This window comes from Colossoma macropomum, unplaced genomic scaffold (genome assembly GCF_904425465.1).
Source record: "Colossoma macropomum unplaced genomic scaffold, Colossoma_macropomum, whole genome shotgun sequence".
NCBI classification, from domain to species: domain Eukaryota; kingdom Metazoa; phylum Chordata; class Actinopteri; order Characiformes; family Serrasalmidae; genus Colossoma; species Colossoma macropomum.
In genome coordinates, this window is record NW_023494793.1 from 45,270,196 (window position 1) to 45,289,233 (window position 19,038).

Sequence of the window (19,038 nt, forward strand, 5' to 3'; positions counted from 1 at the left end):
TACAGTTACATTTACTATTAATAAGGCTTTTGATATCTGATCAATCAGAAGAGTAAGTTAGCCTTAACAGCGCTGATGATATTTGTATTAATCAGCACTGCTTTGATTCACTGCATATTCATTTTATGCACTTAATCTGGCCAATAATATGGATTTAATGTTTCAGTTGCTAGTTTTTAAGAGAACAAACATCCCAAACAAAATAAACGTGGGATGCATTTTAATCACCAACCGAACACTATAAGAGCGCAGAACTCATATATGAGTAAAATATACAATCATCTACACACAGTTACGTTACAGTTTTGTATATACAGACGATCGATAAGAGAATAAATACAACTAAACATAAATACAGTAAAACACAAAAAGATGATTGTGAAGTCGGTTCATTTGGCTCAATTCGGCTCTGACTGTTTGCGCAATGTATTGTGGGTATTTATGCCCAGTGGGTGTGTCTGATTAGTATCCCCCTTCCATTAATTGTTAGCTACATTAGCTTCATAGCACCAGTGCTAAGACTACAGAGCCAGACTTCAGACACCAAACAGATTACAGTTATATTGCTGTCTGTGTGTAAATGTTTTCTTATTCGTTTATTTATTGTTTTATTATTTATTTATTAATTATTTATTTACTCCTTCCTCTTCCCTTCGGTGTTCTCTTTATCTCTTTGTCAGTCAGATTCCTGCTGTGGAATTTGTGTTAATTAGTGCGTGTCCTCTCTCTTTATGGGACGGCACTGATCTGTGAACTATGTCTTATCACTAATTAAGGCTTAGCAGCCCTTTGGGGGGGTGAGGTTGGGGGTGAGGGTGGGGGGTGAGGTTGGGGGTGAGGGTGGGGGGTGAGGTTGGGGGTGGGGTAAGCAAAAAAAAAAAAACAAACAAACAAATAATAAAACACCAAAACATGTCTCGGCTGATCAACTCCATTTGGAGGAAGGGGTTGGGTGGTGGGGGAAGAGACTCAATCTGCCTATTCACCAAATTTTTCACCCAATTATTATTATTATTACTTTGAAGTGTATAAAAAAGTCTTTTTGTTAGAAATGATGAAGCAGGTTTGCACAAATTTCCAGGAACTGCTCGGTTTGGAACCGCGAGCCATCAAAGAAAAAGCATGAGAAGTTCATCATTTTTCTCATTGAAGAAAGCTTACGGCGTTGGCTCTGTGTCAGTCTGGAACCTCTCTCCCTCTCTCTCTCTCTCTCGCTCTCCCTTTCTCTCTCTCTCTCTCTCTCGCTCTGTGTTCTCTCTCTCTCTCTCTCTGTCTCTCTCACTCTGTCTCTCTCACTGTCTCTCTCTCTCACTCTCTCTCTCTCTCTCTCTCTCTCTCTCTCTCTCTCTCTCTCAGATTACACACCACTTTTTATCACCCAGCTCAAACCAAAGTACGTTTCTCCCATATCAAAAACAAACAAACAGCAGAAAGTATCGCTCTCTTATCAGACTCGATGACTCTGCGCTGCCGCGCCCTCACCGTACCACACCGTCCTCTGACACCTCACAGGGCGTTTACACCAGCGTCCAGCAGATATGAATGAACACAAGCCTCCTCCTTCAGCTTCTGCATAATTAGGTGGTTCAGATGTGAACAGAGAGGTTCAGAGTGGTTCAGAGTGGTTTGGTGTGAAACGCTCTGTTCTAGATAAACTGACCGAGTCAGAACTGTTCACAGTGGTGGTGATAGGAACCAGACGTCCACCTCTAAAAGCAGAAAGTTCCTACATGAAATGTTATGAATTCACTGCCTGATGACTGAGACGTTGAGTGTGTTTACATGCACTTAATAATCTGCTAACTGCAGAAAATCAGATTTAGTCAGCAATCCAACCAAACATGCACTTGAGTAATCAGATAATGGGGAAACTTCAGGTCTACATGAGTCAGACAGTAACCAGATTTCTGCTTTACAACCAGCCAATAAACTCACAGAAGAAGACGTGATGTAAATTCAAACTTCATGAGCGTCTTTCTTTAAACTTCACGCCACTTTGAAAATATGAACAAACATCATCTAGAAGATGAAGAATATTTAAACCCTTCATTTCGTCAAGGATGTATTTAGTTGCAGCGTCGCCACGAGACGCAGCAAAACATTTTGGAGTGACGCTGCATCGCTTATTTCTGGTACCGCCGTCTGTTTTCGCACATGCTCAGACTGAGAAATCCAAAAGAAATCAGAGTAGAGAGTTTACAGCACTGAGAAATCTGATTACTGAGCTAAAATCCAATCCGGATTTCTTAATCAGATTTCTAGAGCTTACTCTGATGTAAGAAATCAGAGTGTGCTGTTTACACGACCCCTTGAATAATCAGATCAAACTGCAGAAATTCTATTATGATCGGATTATTGAGTTTGGAGGCAAATAGTCCCCAAAGAAAACTGATTATTTCAGATTTTCCACTATTTTCCATCATCAACATTCCATATAAACTCAGAAGACTCGTGTAGGTTCACTGGTGGTTCTGGATAGTAAATAAAATGTCTATATTTGTGTTGTAGTCATGGCGACCCCTGGTTCCTATCACCACCACTGTAAAGACATCTGAACCATTTCACACCAAACCACTCTGAATCACTCTGTTTACAGCTCACACACTGAGTTACGAGGGAATTTAATAAAACCAGGTAACATTCTCAGTTACCATGGAAGCAAAGTAGAGTAAGTTTGAACCCAAACACTTCCCATAATGAACAGAGTCCGTTACCGTGAAAGCCCCGCCCCCTCACTGCCCTTCAGTTTCACGCTTGTGCAGATGATTCAATAATCATTAATGCTATTTTATAAAACAACAGTCCTTCTCTCTACTTTTGTAGCTAACGACCAGCTAGCTAACTAACGTTAAGCTCATTTTAGCCAGCAGTAACATCAGCTATCGGTGCGCTCCTAAAAAAGACGGTTCTTTAGTAAAGGGAACGACTCTATTTAGAACCATTTCACGCGTAAATTGTTCTTTGCATGGTGAACTTGTTCTGATGCAGAATGTGCTGTATATGGTTCTATATACAGCCTTTTTGAAAATGGTTCTAAATAGCACTAATAAGTTTGCTGCTATTGTTATGATGTCAGGCTTGCCTACAGCAGTAGAACCCTTTTTGGTGCTGTATGAAACCATATACAACACATTCTCCATCAATCCGAGAACCATTTGACCATGCGAAGAACCATTTAAGCATGCAAACGGTTCTTTGAGTGTTTATGGTTCTATATAGAAACACTCTTTTCTAAAGAACCCTTGAAGAACCATGGTTTTTAAGAGAGTAGTGAAACGCTCTGATTAGCTAACAGTGCTGTAAGAGGTAATGTTTATTTTTACTCACATCTACAGGCATAACAGGAGTGTTACTGCGGACGTTTCAGTCGTGCTAACATGCTCTACCGGCAGGCTGGCTGTTTATTGTAATGTCGAGATGTAGTGTGTGGGTTTATTATAGTTTGGAGGGTTTATTGATGACTAAAGAAAACATCACTGGAATCTGTCAATACATATGGGGTTCTAATGTTTTCAACATCAGTTAAGATGTAAAAAAGCTGCTGGAATGACTTTTTTTTGGCAGACAAAACCGGCGATATTAAAAACACTTGAAATAAAGCAGTCATGAGAGACTTTAAATGAGTATTGATAGAATTTTTCAATACCTGTGGTCTCTCATTTGCTCATGAGCCAAAGGAGGAGGGAGGGGGTATTTTCTTCATTGTGAGTCGTCTGCAGCTACATCGCTACTCTGAGGCTTTACGGCAGAAAAACCTTTTCCACTGTAGAGCCGAATGGTTCTCAGGGCCGTACTGTGCCGTTCCACGCTGGTGCGGAAGAAAAACTACACACAAAAGTGGCCTAGCAATGGCTGACAGGCTAACAACTTAAGAGGCTAAACACTAGAGAACATGTTCGATTGGCTGTTACTCCAACAGCCGTCACTCGATTCTGTGCTCTTAGAGTCTTCATCCTCTCAATGGGTGTTGTTTGAACATCATTTATCTAGAACCACACCTGTACTGCACTGGGTGGAATCTTTAGCCTGCTAACGTTACACTAGCATTAGCCTAGCTCAGCAGGCTACAGCTCAAAACACCACAGAACAGGTTCGGTTGACTCTGCTCTCTCAGACGTGAGTGTTTATCGTCTACGCAATAACAGACGCAATCAAACCGGTACTGCGGTGTTTGGATCTGTTGGATACTAGAAAAGCTAACTAGGCTAAAGGAGAGGTTAGCATTAGCCTAGCTAGGAGGCTCCAAACACCACTGAACAGGTTTAATCCTGCCTTTCTGTTCTTCCAACACCAGCTGCCGACTTTGGTTCCTCAAATTTGAGTAATTTGAGTGAGCAGAGCTGGTAGCATGCTAGCTAAGCTAATGCTAACCTGCGCCTGGCATAGTTAGCAATGCTGTTAATCATTTAGCAACTGTTGCCAGATTGATGGACTGACATTTACTGAACGGTGCATTGAAAATCGTGCACCGCTTTCGCTTATTTGATGAAATAATTTGGTTTTGGCGAGATGTGGCGATGACAGTTTGTGTGGAACCCCCACTGGAACGCTTACTCAGAACCGTTTGGTTCTACATTATAAAAGAGGCCAAAGTGACACTTTAGCTGAAAGCGGAAGTGTAGAAACAGTTCCTGGCGTGCGGAATAACTTCCTGATCAGCGGTGAGACGGCGTTTGGTTTATAATCACTGTGGTTAATGATCAGCGCTGGGCGAGTCTACAGGCAGAGCGGACTGAGCTGTTCCTGGTCCTGGTAGCTTTACATTCACACAGAACAGACACACAAACAGGCTTTTTGGCCTACAGTCCTCGCTTTTGGATTCGGGAGTGTTGAGGAGGAAAGAGAGGAGCTTTTTAAGGCTGGGCTCGGTCGTAACTCTTCACCATGCGCTTGACGTGGAACAGCTTGTGGCGCAGCCGGCGACACTGCAGCTTCTTCTCCTGATAGTCCGGCATCTAAACAAAAGGAAAAAAGCGCCAGACGTCTCCGTTAGCAACAGGTTCACTGTCTCAGCGCTCGAACATAAACCCAGACTGTCTGTCTGTCTAGAGATTTTCTTCTCTTAAGAGCAGACAAACGTTTAAAGGCACCGGCTGCTGAATAGTTTTACTTTATTTCTATTTTCCACATTTTAGGATGAACAGTAGAACTATGCCATAACCAGGGCTGTCGAGGTAAACACGTTAATGTTAACGTTAGCGAGATAAATAATTACAGGTACTAATTTTTAAACTCATTTTCCTAGTTCGACTCTTCACCCCATCCATAGTAGTGCAGGCTGAAGTCCAGCTGCAGCGCTGTATGTCGCTCTGATAGAATCTGTGATTGACTGTATATGATATATATAATACATAAACTCACTGACTGTATACATGATACATATGATTATATACTCTCATTGACTGTATACAGGATACCTATGATTATATACTCTCATTGACTGTAAACATGATACGTATGATTATATACTCTCATTGACTGTATACAGGATACCTATGATTATATACTCTCATTGACTGTAAACATGATACCTATGATTATATACTCTCATTGACTGTATACAGGATACCTATGATTATATACTCTCATTGACTGTAAACATGATACATATGATTATATACTCTCATTGACTCTATACATGATATGTATGATGTATACACTCACTGACTACATGTATGATATATATGATATACACACTCATTAACTGTGTATAATGAATTATTAAAAACAATAAATACATTCTGATGAGGCTGATTTTGTCCATTCACGCCGCTACAGCACTGCTTCTAAATGGAAACTTTCTTTAGGGTCAAATCTGAGCAATTAAAATAAATGCGATTAATTGCGATTAACTTCACGAATTGATGCAATTAACTGTGATTATTTTAATCGTTTGATAGCCCTAGAAATAACACTTACGGAATTACTCTATATTTTAGAATTTAGACTCCACCAACAACACACCTTACTGGCTCTAACGCATTAACGAGGACACTTATTCCACTAATTAACCCTTAACGAAACACAGATATTAATTAGGATGATAGAGTTATTGGGCTTCAACATTTTCCAACTTTACATTTCACTGAAGTTCTAAATGCTGGGAGAGAATAATAAATAAAAGTCTTTTATTTACATTGATTTCTTTGTAAATAACTAATAATTTAGTCTCAACTTCACTGTAATTAGTGGTTACTTTTAATTAGAGGAGTCCAAACTCTTAAATGACATCTGTAAAAGCACAGTGGACATCTCGGTGTTGTGTCTGTGTTGAATCTTACCCGTTTCAGGTCTTTGAGCCGGTTAAACTCTTCTGCCACGGCCTAAAAACAAAGAAGGAAATACAATAATCCTCATTATTAATTCATTTCCATCTTTAATAAACAGATTATAAGTCCTGAGGCACAGTAAGATTCTGGGGTCACCAACTCCAACTTGGCCTGCAAAACACAAAGCCCAGTTTCTGTCTATAAAACTGTTTTATATTGCTAATATTCTCTGTTAAAGGAATCATTCAGCAAAAATCTGTTATACAGCCCCCCCACCACACACACACCACATGTAGTCGATCAGCCAAGATATACACTCATTGACTGTATAAATGATATATATAATATATACACTCATTATATCATATATATAGTATATATATATGATATAAACACTCACTGACTGTATATATTATATATATATGCACTTCAATTTAACCATATCCTAATAAAAATGGCCAAAGTATGGACATAATTCAGTGTTCCAGGTGGTTGCTACTGTTTTTAGCTATGCTAATGTACTTTGGTCCATGTTTATTAGTGTTATAGTATTCAAGCCCATAAATTTACGGTCTCAGTCTCGTCTCAGTCTCAACATCAGTTTGGACTCGGCCTTGACTCAGTCTTGGGGTAAAGTGGACTTGGAAATTGTTCTCCATACCAACCGAGTGAAGGCTGAGTGTTATTTAGTGTATTATTTCACAAAACAAATAAAATATAATATTATTTATGAACATATATCACGCTGATTATGAAATAGACCTGTTACAACAGAAAAGACTGCCAGCTTTTCAAAACCCCCTTCCCTGTGATAAAATCACCGTGACGCACGGCCTCAAGTGGCTTATTGGTTTTATAAAATGTAAAATAACATAAAATATGATAAAATACACAATTTTTCAGAAAATAACTTATTATAACCATTAATAACAATCGACATAAACAAGTATTCCACCAAGAAATGTAGTTCCTTTAGAGTACGGCATCATTGCCGAACAACCAGGGACACTGGATGAGGAGAACGTTCGGTCACCCGTTGCTGTATGTTGCAGTCATTTCATTAACTTTTTAACTTGTTGTCATGAACATATGATAACAGCACTGTTTAATGTACAACCATCACTTTATAAGTACTTTCTGGTCACCAAATCACCACCGTGAGTCTTATTTAGCCCCAATCCAGAGGCGCCCTCTTCTCACACTGGAGTCTCAAATGGCTCCCTGCTCCCTACATAGTGCACTACATAGGACTTTAAATACTGGATCCTGCAGCCCAACAGAGCAAAATACAGCTGAGAAACAGTCATCTGGGACTCAGACTCATCCACACTCGATACATTATGCACTGTTTGGCTGTGGAGGCTAGAATTTCTAAACTTTCATAGCTAGAACACTATTTAGGGAGTACAAAGCCATTTGGGATTCAATTTGGCATTTTATAATAAATAATAATGAGTGATAATGAATGTTAAATGAATCACAAATGTCATTTTTCCTTCTCCTTTCTATTTTCATATTCTTTCTAAAACCTTAATCTGGTCTTGGTCCCGTCTCGGTCACTCCAGGTCTCGGTTGCCAAGTCTGCTTGGCTCTGTTTACACACGGCAGTAACCTTTACATTAACACTCAGGCCCTCAGCCAGCCTTCAGAGGTGATCAGGGACACATACGACACCATACGGTCTACAGAGTGAACGCTGCAGTGTCCTAAAGCGCCCCCGACAGCAACGGAGGAGCGTCTAATCAACTGAGTGATCACTGCAGCTTCTTCCTCTCCTCTGCTGTTTGTTTATAGAATGCGTTATCAGTCCATGTGATCTAAACATCTGTTACAGCTCGTACATTTTCAGGGACTCATCTCTGTCTGATAAGGAAAGCAGAGAGATACTGACGTACTACGCCTCCTCCAGTCCCCAAATCCGATTATATGTGTTTACGTTCGAGACACATGGAAATTCGAGGCATAAACAGCTACACGCCTCACTGTCCACTCATGAATAGAGTCTTAAAGGCGCAGTAACAAAAACAGCCTGTTAAATTCTGAGGGATACAGAGAGGCTGGAAAATGGTCATGTAGAAATGAACTGCAGCTGGTTTTGAGACATGAAACCACTTAAATGTCATGATGGACCTCAGAGACAAAAAGAGAGATACAAGAAAACCATATGACCTGGGAACTCCTCACGGTTTGAGGGCAGTGTGTGATGATACACTGCGAAAAATGGGGTCTAGTCAAGTGAAATGATCTTAATTTATAAAGTCATTAGAGCTAATGTTCCTAATTCAAAATTGTTGTTGGCTAATTATGAGATTATTTATCTCATTTCTAGACATTGTGTTTACATGCATTTAATAATCCAATAACTGCAGAAAATCATGCACTTGAGTAATCAGATAATGGGTAAACTCTGGGTCTACATGAGTCAGACAGTAACCAGATTTCTGCTTTACAACCAGCCAATAAACTCACAGAAGAAGACGAGACGTAAACATGACGTAAAACCCAAACTTCATGCTCCACTTCACCTGAAAATATGAACAAACATCATCTAGAAGATGAAGAATATTTAAACCCTTCATTTAGTCAAGCATGGAGTCAGTAATGATGTAAACTCTGACTCTGATTTCTTTCGGATTTCTCAGTCTGAGCTTGTGTGAAAACAGACGGCGGTACTGGAAATAAGCGAGCAGCGTCGCCACGAGAAGCAGCAAAACACTGTTGGAGCGACGCTGCTCGCTTATTTCTGGTACCACTGTCTGTTTCACACATGCTCAGACTGAGAAATCTGATAGAAATCAGAGTCAGAGTTTACAGCACTGAGGAATCTGGTTACTGAGCTAAAATCCAGCCTCTTCATCGTATTTCCTAATAGGATTTCTAGACCTTAATCCAATATAAGAAATCGAGTGTGCTGTTTGCACGACCATTAAATAATCAGATAACTACAGAAATCTGATAATGATCGGAGTACTGAGTGCATGTAAACACACTCACTGTTAACTGTTTTAAGTGATTCAGTAATTATCTCACTATACTGGCAGATAATATTGCTCATTTTATTTATTACAACAAGCAAAATTATCTGCCAGTGTAGTGAGACAATTTCACTGAAAACAAGTAACAAATGTCTAGAAATAAGTTAAATAATCTTACAATGAATTTACACAATCTCAAAATGAGAGTATTAGATATGTCAACTAGAATTAGGATTGCACTTGTTTTGCAGTTAGCACTGTGCTGATTGATGGGGTAGAAGCTACATTAGCCAAATCTAAAGAGCCAAACCTCAGTTTGCTTCAGATCTTTTACCTTTGGGGTCTGAGGGGTAAAACTGAGTGAAACAGATTTTTTTTTGGCTAAACCTCCCCTGTAACAGTCCATGCATGTCAAACGGCCCATTCCTGTCAAAGTAAACAGTCTTAGTCCACGTTAACAGACAGACACTCTGTGGATAAGCAGAATTCTGGCTTGTGCCTCTAGTTATGTATAAACATGTAAGCTTATTACAAGATCTTTAACTTATTTCTAGACATTTTTACTTGTTTTAAGTGAATAAAGTAATTTTTTTTTACTATACTGGCAGACATTTTTGTTGGTTTCAAGCTTATTTCTTACAGTATGCAAAATAATCTGCCAGTATATTGAGTTCATCTGATAATAACTATATTAAAATAATAATTATTAAATATATTGACTAAATTTAAGATCATTTCACTTGACAGTACCATGCTAATTAGTGGGGTATAAGCTTTTACTTGTTAGCTATTAGCCTCGTAGCTTCAGTGCTAAAACTAAAGAGCATTATTTGGTTTAAGGGGGTAAAACTTTTTGGCTAAACTTCACCTTTAATAGTCTTATATGAACTGTAATGTGTAAAAGATTTAAACTTCCGGTTACTGACCTCGTATTTGGTCGTCCCCTCGTCCAGCGTGTCCAGCTCTCGGCTCAGTTTGTTTAAGTCGTCGTTGATGTCGTCCATCTCTGCGCAGAGCTGCTTGTATCTCCTCAGGTCAGAGTCGAACTCCCTCTTGTACTCCTGCCGCTGTGCGTCTGAGGTGATCTCAGGGTACATGCTGACAGGGTGAGGATGTATAACCATACGGAAATATGATATATGGTCATACATGCACATGTATCATAAAGGGTCAGGAATATTTATGAACATATATGTAGTGTACATTTATGTAAGTATCAAATATTGGACACAGGCATAATATACGGATCATACATATACTAAATAACTGATAATTGTGTCTGATGTATAGATCATACATGTTTCACTTAATTAAATTACTTAAAACAAGTAAAAAATGTCTATAAATAAGGTAAATAATCTTAAATTAAGCTTACAACAATCTCAACAGGAGACATATTAGAGTTATTGACAATATTTAAGATAATTTTACTTGACAAGAGACCATTTTATGCAGTGTATGTGTCAGATATATGTCTATATGTGGCAAATGTAGGTTAGATATATACATGTATGCTAATATATATCACATCTATACATTGCTATATGATTTCTGTGTGGGAAGTCAGTCTGTGCTGTTTCGTTAGCACCTCCGAAATGTTTCTTAATCAGCTTTGTTTGGTGACAATATTGATCAAAATGTTAAATCTACCCCATATTAACCCACTTAGCCTAATAAAAAGCTCATTTAGGGCTTTACATATCTGAGAACTGGTATCTTCATATGAGGACACCATAGTTCAGCTTCCCTGTGCTCTATAATTAATTGCATCAACTTAGATCTGATTTTCTCAGCAGTGGGACAGACTGAGCTGCTGTTTAGCGCCATCAGTAAAATAATATATGCTACTGTGTTTAAAAAATATGGCACCCATGTTGGTAAACTTGTCTTATGGGAGACACGCATACAAAAACAGACACTGTATGAAACAACGCCATGTTGCATAGTGCATAGTTTGGTCTGACGTACTAATTTTCACGCCTTTTAACGATATTTACAAGCCAGCATGACATTAAACATGTTGTGCTCATACAAGGAAAGTGGCACAAAACACCAGGAGTCGCAACACGCGGCTCTTTTACTGTCCTGTTGTGGCTCCACAGCAGAATCAGATTTAGGCAAAAATAAAATAATCCTCCTTTACAGTAAAATAAAGCTCTGCTGATCGTTCAACACAGTTTAACAATAAATGGTCTTAAACTCTGGAGTTAATGTAGAACTGCTAATTCACCCTTTAACCCTGAAGATCAGCGCAGACTGCTGGTCACCATAGCAACACAGACAACAGTCTCGCCCAGCTAGTAGCTAACGAAACGGCAAAAAGAGAGATTTAAGGTGAACATCGGTAATTTAGAGATGAATGGACTTAGTAGTGTTTATAATCACTCCAGCTGGTTTCCTGATACGTTTAATCTGCAACGAGAAACTGAAACACTAAAAAGTCACAAAGCTGAAGTTGTTTCACCTTAAATGGTGCAGCAGTTACATTCGGGACCTCAACCTCATGAAAAGTCAAATGTTGAGAGACGTTTTAGAAGAAACTGTTCTACTTTTGCGGAAAAGTTTCCTGCTGGAGATGCGAGAAAAGCAGCTATAGCTGAGCTAAAGCTTAACGCAGAGCAAAGTAAGTCTGCGTTTTCATTTATTTCTTTATTTTTTCATTTTCTAGTATATTACTAGTATATTACTAGCACATACTAAGACATATTTACAGATAAGACATGAAATGCTGTGGCTCCCATGGTGGCTCTTCTTAACATTTGGGTTGCCTGACTTCTTCAAGGGTTTGTTAGTAAAAAAAATGCTTCTGTGTAGAACTATGAGTTCTATACAGAACCATTTCATGCCTAAATGGTTCTTTGTATGGGGAAATATAAATACAAGCTTCACATCGTAACAATAGCAGAACCCTTTTTCAAAAGAACCATTTTACCATGCAAAGATCCTTTTGAGCATAAAAGGTTCTATATAGAACTATTGTCTTACTGTCTATACTATCCTCAGAGCGTGTGGAGGTGTTCAGTATCTCTAACAGCCTTTATTATGTAGTGTCTGACACTGTATGACTCACTGATATCTATGCATATCGTATTTTAGTCCATGTTTATAGGTAACAGTGAGTCATACAGTGTCAGAAACCACATAATCTATATTAGAGATACTGAACAACTGTTTATATATTTAATATGACATTGAACTGTGTTTTGAATTTGTAAGCATTTTAACCAGCATGTTGAATATGTTGAATATGTTGAATATGTGTTGAATTTCCAGCATTCAGCAGACGCTCTTATCCTGACACTCAAAGACGCATGAAGTGACCAGGTGTAAACTGGGTGAATAATATCTAAATTCTCGGACTGTACACACTTAAAAAGATAGTTATTCAAGGGATCTTTAGTAAAGGGAATGGTTCTATTTAGAACCGTGAGTTCTAAATAGAGCCATTTCATGCTTAAATGGTTCTTTGCAATGGTAAAACAGAACCATTGTTTACTAAAAACCATCTGTATGTTACATTACTCAGGCAGGCTGTAAACTCTGATCTGTAAACACACACGCTGGACCTACACGGGAAAATGAGCTGAAGATCAATTTTGAGCAGCTTTTCAGGAATCGGCTCATTTCATCGCGTGTATGCGTGACTTATATCTAGCGCAAAACATATTAAGACTAAAGTAAAAGCAAAATTTTCGTGTGTTCCCCCTCACACTGTGTCTACTAAGTGAAGGATCTTTGTTGTTGTAGTGCAATACTAGTGAGTGTATCTTGTGTATATGTGTATATATTTAGAGTCTTTTGGAGTGTCTGTATATATATATATATATATATATATATATATATATATATATAAGATAAGCTTCCATATTGTTAGCTGTTAGCTTCATAGCTCCAGCACTAAAGCCAAAGAAGCAAACTTTAGAAGCCAAACTCGTCTCGGTTGATTTAAAAAAAAAGGGTAAAATTGTGTAAATTAGATTTTTTGCCAAACTATTTCTTATATAAACGCAATTTTGAGCATTTCTTAGATTTTGTGCTGAAACGTGAGGGGTCATTTTCAGAGATTAATCCTGCTGGACAGCAAGTGCCCCTTCTTCCTGTTCAGGACATTTGCTTCTTGTTTATTTTGAGAAATTTCCTCCACACGAGAACAACTACAGAGCAGGAAACCAGCTGCTCCCAACTCCGAACTGACCACGAGGGACATAACACACACATACTTGTATTACCATCTTTATGGATCTTTTCTACTTCTTAATTAACCTATAGAATCACGTTTCTGACTGGTAGTTCACTGACATGAGGGGAAATCATGTGGAAAGTGCAGATTCTATATGTGTTAATGGTAATACATATAGTATTACCATAACTAATTATGTAATTATGAAATTATACTTAAATAGTACAGCAAAGCAACAATAACTGTGCACCCCAATGTGTTCATTTATCTCTCTGGGCTCTCACAGTGTTTCTCACAGGGATCAACAAAATGTCCTCAGAAACACAGGATGAAAGAGTAACAGTATATCAGAGAGCACACAGACACACAGCGCACTCACGTACGCACTCCTATGGCCGAATGACCTAAATACGGTCCATTATGAAACTATGTGCCAGTGCATTCCTGAGGAGATTACATTAGAGTTAGTTGAAAGTCCCAGGTAGGCTGGTTTCAGACTGAATGTGTGTGAACTGTGAGCAGGTCTGTATCTGTTTACTGAGGCTGTTTGTGAATGTTCAGATGGAGATACTCAGTCTGTTCTACAGTTTCTCATTAGGCTGAATGAATAACTGACTCTAAATGTAGGTATTGTGATATAAACTGAGTCTGTTCTACAGTTTCTCATTAGGCTGAATGAATAACTGACTCTAAATGTAGGTATTGTGATATAAACTGAGTCTGTTCTACAGTTTCTCATTAGGCTGAATGAATAACCGACTCTAAATGTAGGTATTGTGATATAAACTGAGTCTGTTCTACAGTTTCTCATTAGGCTGAATGAATAACTGACTCTAAATGTAGGTATTGTGATATAAACTGAGTCTGTTCTACAGTTTCTCATTAGGCTGAATGAATAACCGACTCTAAATGTAGGTATTGTGATATAAACTGAGTCTGTTCTACAGTTTCTCATTAGGCTGAATGAATAACTGACTCTAAATGTAGGTATTGTGATATAAACTGAGTCTGTTCTACAGTTTCTCATTAGGCTGAATGAATAACTGACTCTAAATGTAGGTATTGTGATATAAACTGAGTCTGTTCTACAGTTTCTCATTAGGCTGAATGAATAACTGACTCTAAATGTAGGTATTGTGATATAAACTGAGTCTGTTCTACAGTTTCTCATTAGGCTGAATGAATAACCGACTCTAAATGTAGGTATTGTGATATAAACTGAGTCTGTTCTACAGTTTCTCATTAGGCTGAATGAATAACTGACTCTAAATGTAGGTATTGTGATATAAACTGAGTCTGTTCTACAGTTTCTCATTAGGCTGAATGAATAACCGACTCTAAATGTAGGTATTGTGATATAAACTGAGTCTGTTCTACAGTTTCTCATTAGGCTGAATGAATAACCGACTCTAAATGTAGGTATTGTGATATAAACTGAGTCTGTTCTACAGTTTCTCATTAGGCTGAATGAATAACTGACTCTAAATGTAGGTATTGTGATATAAACTGAGTCTGTTCTACAGTTTCTCATTAGGCTGAATGAATAACTGACTCTAAATGTAGGTATTGTGATATAAACTGAGTCTGTTCTACAGTTTCTCATTAGGCTGAATGAATAGCTGACTCTAAATGTAGGTATTGTGATATAAACTGAGTCTGTTCTACAGTTTCTCATTAGACTGAATGAATAACTGACTCTAAATGTAGGTATTGTGATATAAACCGAGTCTGTTCTACAGTTTCTCATTAGGCTGAATGAATAACTGACTCTAAATGTAGGTATTGTGATATAAACTGAGTCTGTTCTACAGTTTCTCATTAGGCTGAATGAATAACCGACTCTAAATGTAGGTATTGTGATATAAACTGAGTCTGTTCTACAGTTTCTCATTAGGCTGAATGAATAGCTGACTCTAAATGTAGGTATTGTGATATAAATTCAGTATTGTAATATAAATTCAGTATTGTGATATAAATTCAGTAGGCTGAATGAGATTTTTACCTACATTCTGTAAAGCTTATCTAACCTCACATCAGTAGCTAAGAAAAAACACATTTGTGGGCGGAGCCGGGGTACGTTCATTGCTGGCAACCTGTGTAGGTTTTTTTCCGAGCCTCACCTCATCCAGTGGTCCTGGTCCAGTTCATTTCCTGTCTCTCCGCCTGTGGTGTACTCAGTCTCGTACTGAGACTCGTCCAGTTCAGGGTTTCTCCTGCGTCTTTTACCGCGGTTCGCTGAGGGTTTCCTCACGCCGTCTGTTCTGTCTGAGGGGCTGGAGCTAGCGCCACCTACTGGATACTCCGGCTCATATGACCGGCCCAACAAACGGTCAGAGTAACTGTGGAGAGAAAGAACACCATTTTACACACTTTAGAATTACAGTGAACACATAATATAAGTAAATGAGCTCTGTTCTGATTGGCTGCCCTGTCTTGAAAAAGCAGTCTGGTGTGAAACACTCCTTATAACTTCAGCATGAATGGGTGGGGCTAAACTGCTGTAGCTGAATGGTGGGGCTAAACTGCTGTAGCTGAATGGTGGGGCTAAACTGCTGTAGCTGAATGGTGGAGCTAAACTGCTGTAGCTGAATGGTGGAGCTAAACTGCTGTAGACTGAATGGTGGGGCTAAACTGCTGTAGCTGAATGGTGGAGATAAACTGCTGTAGCTGAATGGTGGAGCTAAACTGCTGTAGCTGAATGGTGGAGATAAACTGCTGTAGCTGAATGGTGGAGCTAAACTGCTGTAGACTGAATGGTGGAGCTAAACTGCTGTAGCTGAATGGTGGAGATAAACTGCTGTAGCTGAATGGTGGAGCTAAACTGCTGTAGACTGAATGGTGGGGCTAAACTGCTGTAGACTGAATGGTGGAGCTAAACTGCTGTAGACTGAATGGTGGAGCTAAACTGCTGTAGCTGAATGGTGGAGCTAAACTGCTGTAGCTGAACGGTGGAGCTAAACTGCTGTAGCTGAACGGTGGAGCTAAACTGCTGTAGCTGAATGGTGGAGCTAAACTGCTGTAGCTGAATGGTGGAGCTAAACTGCTGTAGCTGAATGGTGGAGCTAAACTGCTGTAGCTGAACGGTGGAGCTAAACTGCTGTAGACTGAATGGTGGAGCTAAACTGCTGTAGACTGAATGGTGGAGCTAAACTGCTGTAGCTGAACGGTGGAGCTAAACTGCTGTAGACTGAATGGTGGAGCTAAACTGCTGTAGCTGAATGGTGGAGCTAAACTGCTGTAGCTGAAAGGTGGAGCTAAACTGCTGTAGCTGAATGGTGGAGCTAAACTGCTGTAGCTGAATGCTTGGGGTCAAACTAATCACAAAAACAATGAATGCTAATCAGGTTGCTTCTGCAGCTTAGTTTTCATGTATGGACTGTATGGATTTGGGAGTGAATGGTACATTTTTACTGTCTGAAAACTAAACAGTCTTTTATTTCAAAGAACTGAGGAACATTTGTTCCTCCATGTTGGGCCCTTTCCATCCTACTGACTGCTGCTGTATCTGTATGCAGAGACTGCACAGTGAATCAAAGAGTCGCAGTTTGGATTTGTTATATCTTAAACAAACAGCTTCCACGCAGCAAAACAAGTTCACTTGGTGAAAGCCAAGGTCAGTGAGGGAGAAACGCTGATCACACTGTTCTGAGTGGCTGAGTGTGATTGTGTGGACTGAAGCCCAGAGCAGCTCTGCAGGAGCACAAATACCATTTAAAATTACATTTAACCCTCAGCAGTCCACAGTTATTACTGTCGTACTGTTATATATTCCATTTACACTACATTACATAACACAGAACTGACTACACTGCAAAAAATAGTATCTTGGCATGAGAAATTATTTTAAATGTAGTCATTACATTTAATATTTCTCATGTTGAGATTGTTCTAAGCTTATTACAAGATTATTTAATTCTAGACATTTTATTTGTTACAAGTAATTTTATCAAGTAAAATGATCTCCCTATATTAGCAGATAATTTAGCTTATTACTAGCATATTTCTTAAAACATGCACCAATATATTGAGATGATTTCACAAATGTAAAAATGTCTACGCTCTTAAAAAAAGACGGTTCTTCAGTGACTCTATATAGAACCATGAACACTCAAAGGACCATTTGCATGCTTTGTTCTTTGCATGATGAAATGATTCTTTGGAATGATGAAGAATGTGTTGTATATGGTTCTATATAGAACATTTTTGAAAATGGTTCTGTATAGCACCAAAAAGAGTCAAGCTATACAATAGAAGAACCTTTTTGTTGGTGCACAGCACATTCTTCATCAGTCTGAAGAACCATTTCTCCATGCAAAGAACCATTTAATCAAGTAAATTGTTCTTTGAGTGGTCATGGTTCTATATGGAACCATGGTCTTTAAAAAAGAACCATACATTTGTAAAATTACAAATCAGACAATGATTTTGCTTGTTTTAAAAAAAATTGCTAGAAATAAACAAAATGGTCCTTTCACAGATGTGCACGTTACCCACTAACACCTGCCCCCATTACAGACACTAGATTTTGAACTTATTATATGATTATGCACTTTTCTTCTTTGGCCACATCGAGAACACAACGTCCATTATTTCCATAACAATCTGAAAGGTGGACTCGTCAGACCACAACACGTTTTCACTGAGCATCAGTCCATTTCAGATGAGCTTGGGCCCAGAGAAGTTGGCGGTGTTTCTGAATGCAGTTGATATGTGGTTTTCACTGTGCAGAGCAGAGTCTTAACTCACATTTCTGGATGCAGTGATGGATGGTCTTTACTGCCAACGGCTTGTTAAAGTATTCCCGGGCCCATGTAGCGATATCGTCACAGAAACATGCTGGTTTTTATTTTTCTGGATTCCCTGAATCTCTTCATGATATTACGCACCATAGAGGATGAAACCAAAATCCTTACAACCAAAATCCTTACTTGCTTATTAAAGAATGTTAATTTGTCCGACCCATCATCGCTAATAAAGGACTTAAATACAGGTCAAAGTGCATTCAGAAAATCTCTACTGTCTGTTTTATTTGCTTTTCATATACTGTCCCAACTTTTTTGCAACTGAGGTTTGTACATTTACATTCGTTTTCCATCCTGTATGGACACGCTCACGTCTGCAACTGTGACTTTTTAATTTTTCATTCTCGAAAAATGACAAACATGGCAAAAATGTAAAGGATGTTTTGATGTTTTGATGATGTTTTTTGTCCTCTTTTATCTACAAACACTCATGTGGTCTGGACTGAAAGTTTAGAATCTGAACATTCCACACAGTTTCTCCACTTATTTGAACGAGCTGGGGGTGTGAACTCACGCTGGGGGTGTGTAGGGGTCACTGCTGAAGCCCCCCAGACTCTTTGGGGGTATGGAGCTGACACTCTGGGACTGAGACTTGTTGAGGGGCAGAGCTCCTTTCTCTGAAAACATCACTGATTGCTCATGTGTACTCTGACCATCCTGGTCAACGTTATTGACCTGAAAAAGAACAAACAATTAAACTTTCATAACCTCAAGAAATTCTTCAGTTATTAAGACTTATTATTCAGTGACTGATACAAACTAAGTACTGTGAATTATCCAATAACCTGGAGCTGGATTCATCTCCTTGGAAA

General features: G+C 38.8%; 1 protein-coding gene across 1 annotated transcript in view; it reads right to left on the reverse strand.

Annotated features, from left to right (window-relative positions):
• Positions 1-3,134: 3,134 nt before the first annotated feature.
• si:ch73-61d6.3 (occludin) overlaps positions 3,135-19,038 on the reverse strand; it is a 44,721-nt gene continuing 28,817 nt past the window's right edge. The window contains exons 4-8 of the mRNA XM_036579671.1: positions 18,741-18,901; positions 15,545-15,763; positions 10,171-10,342; positions 6,282-6,323; positions 3,135-4,955 (exon numbers count right to left, since the gene is read on the reverse strand). Coding sequence (XP_036435564.1) covers positions 4,854-4,955; positions 6,282-6,323; positions 10,171-10,342; positions 15,545-15,763; positions 18,741-18,901 — 696 coding nt within the window. The 3' untranslated portion in view covers positions 3,135-4,853. The remainder of the gene's footprint in view (positions 4,956-6,281; positions 6,324-10,170; positions 10,343-15,544; positions 15,764-18,740; positions 18,902-19,038) is intronic.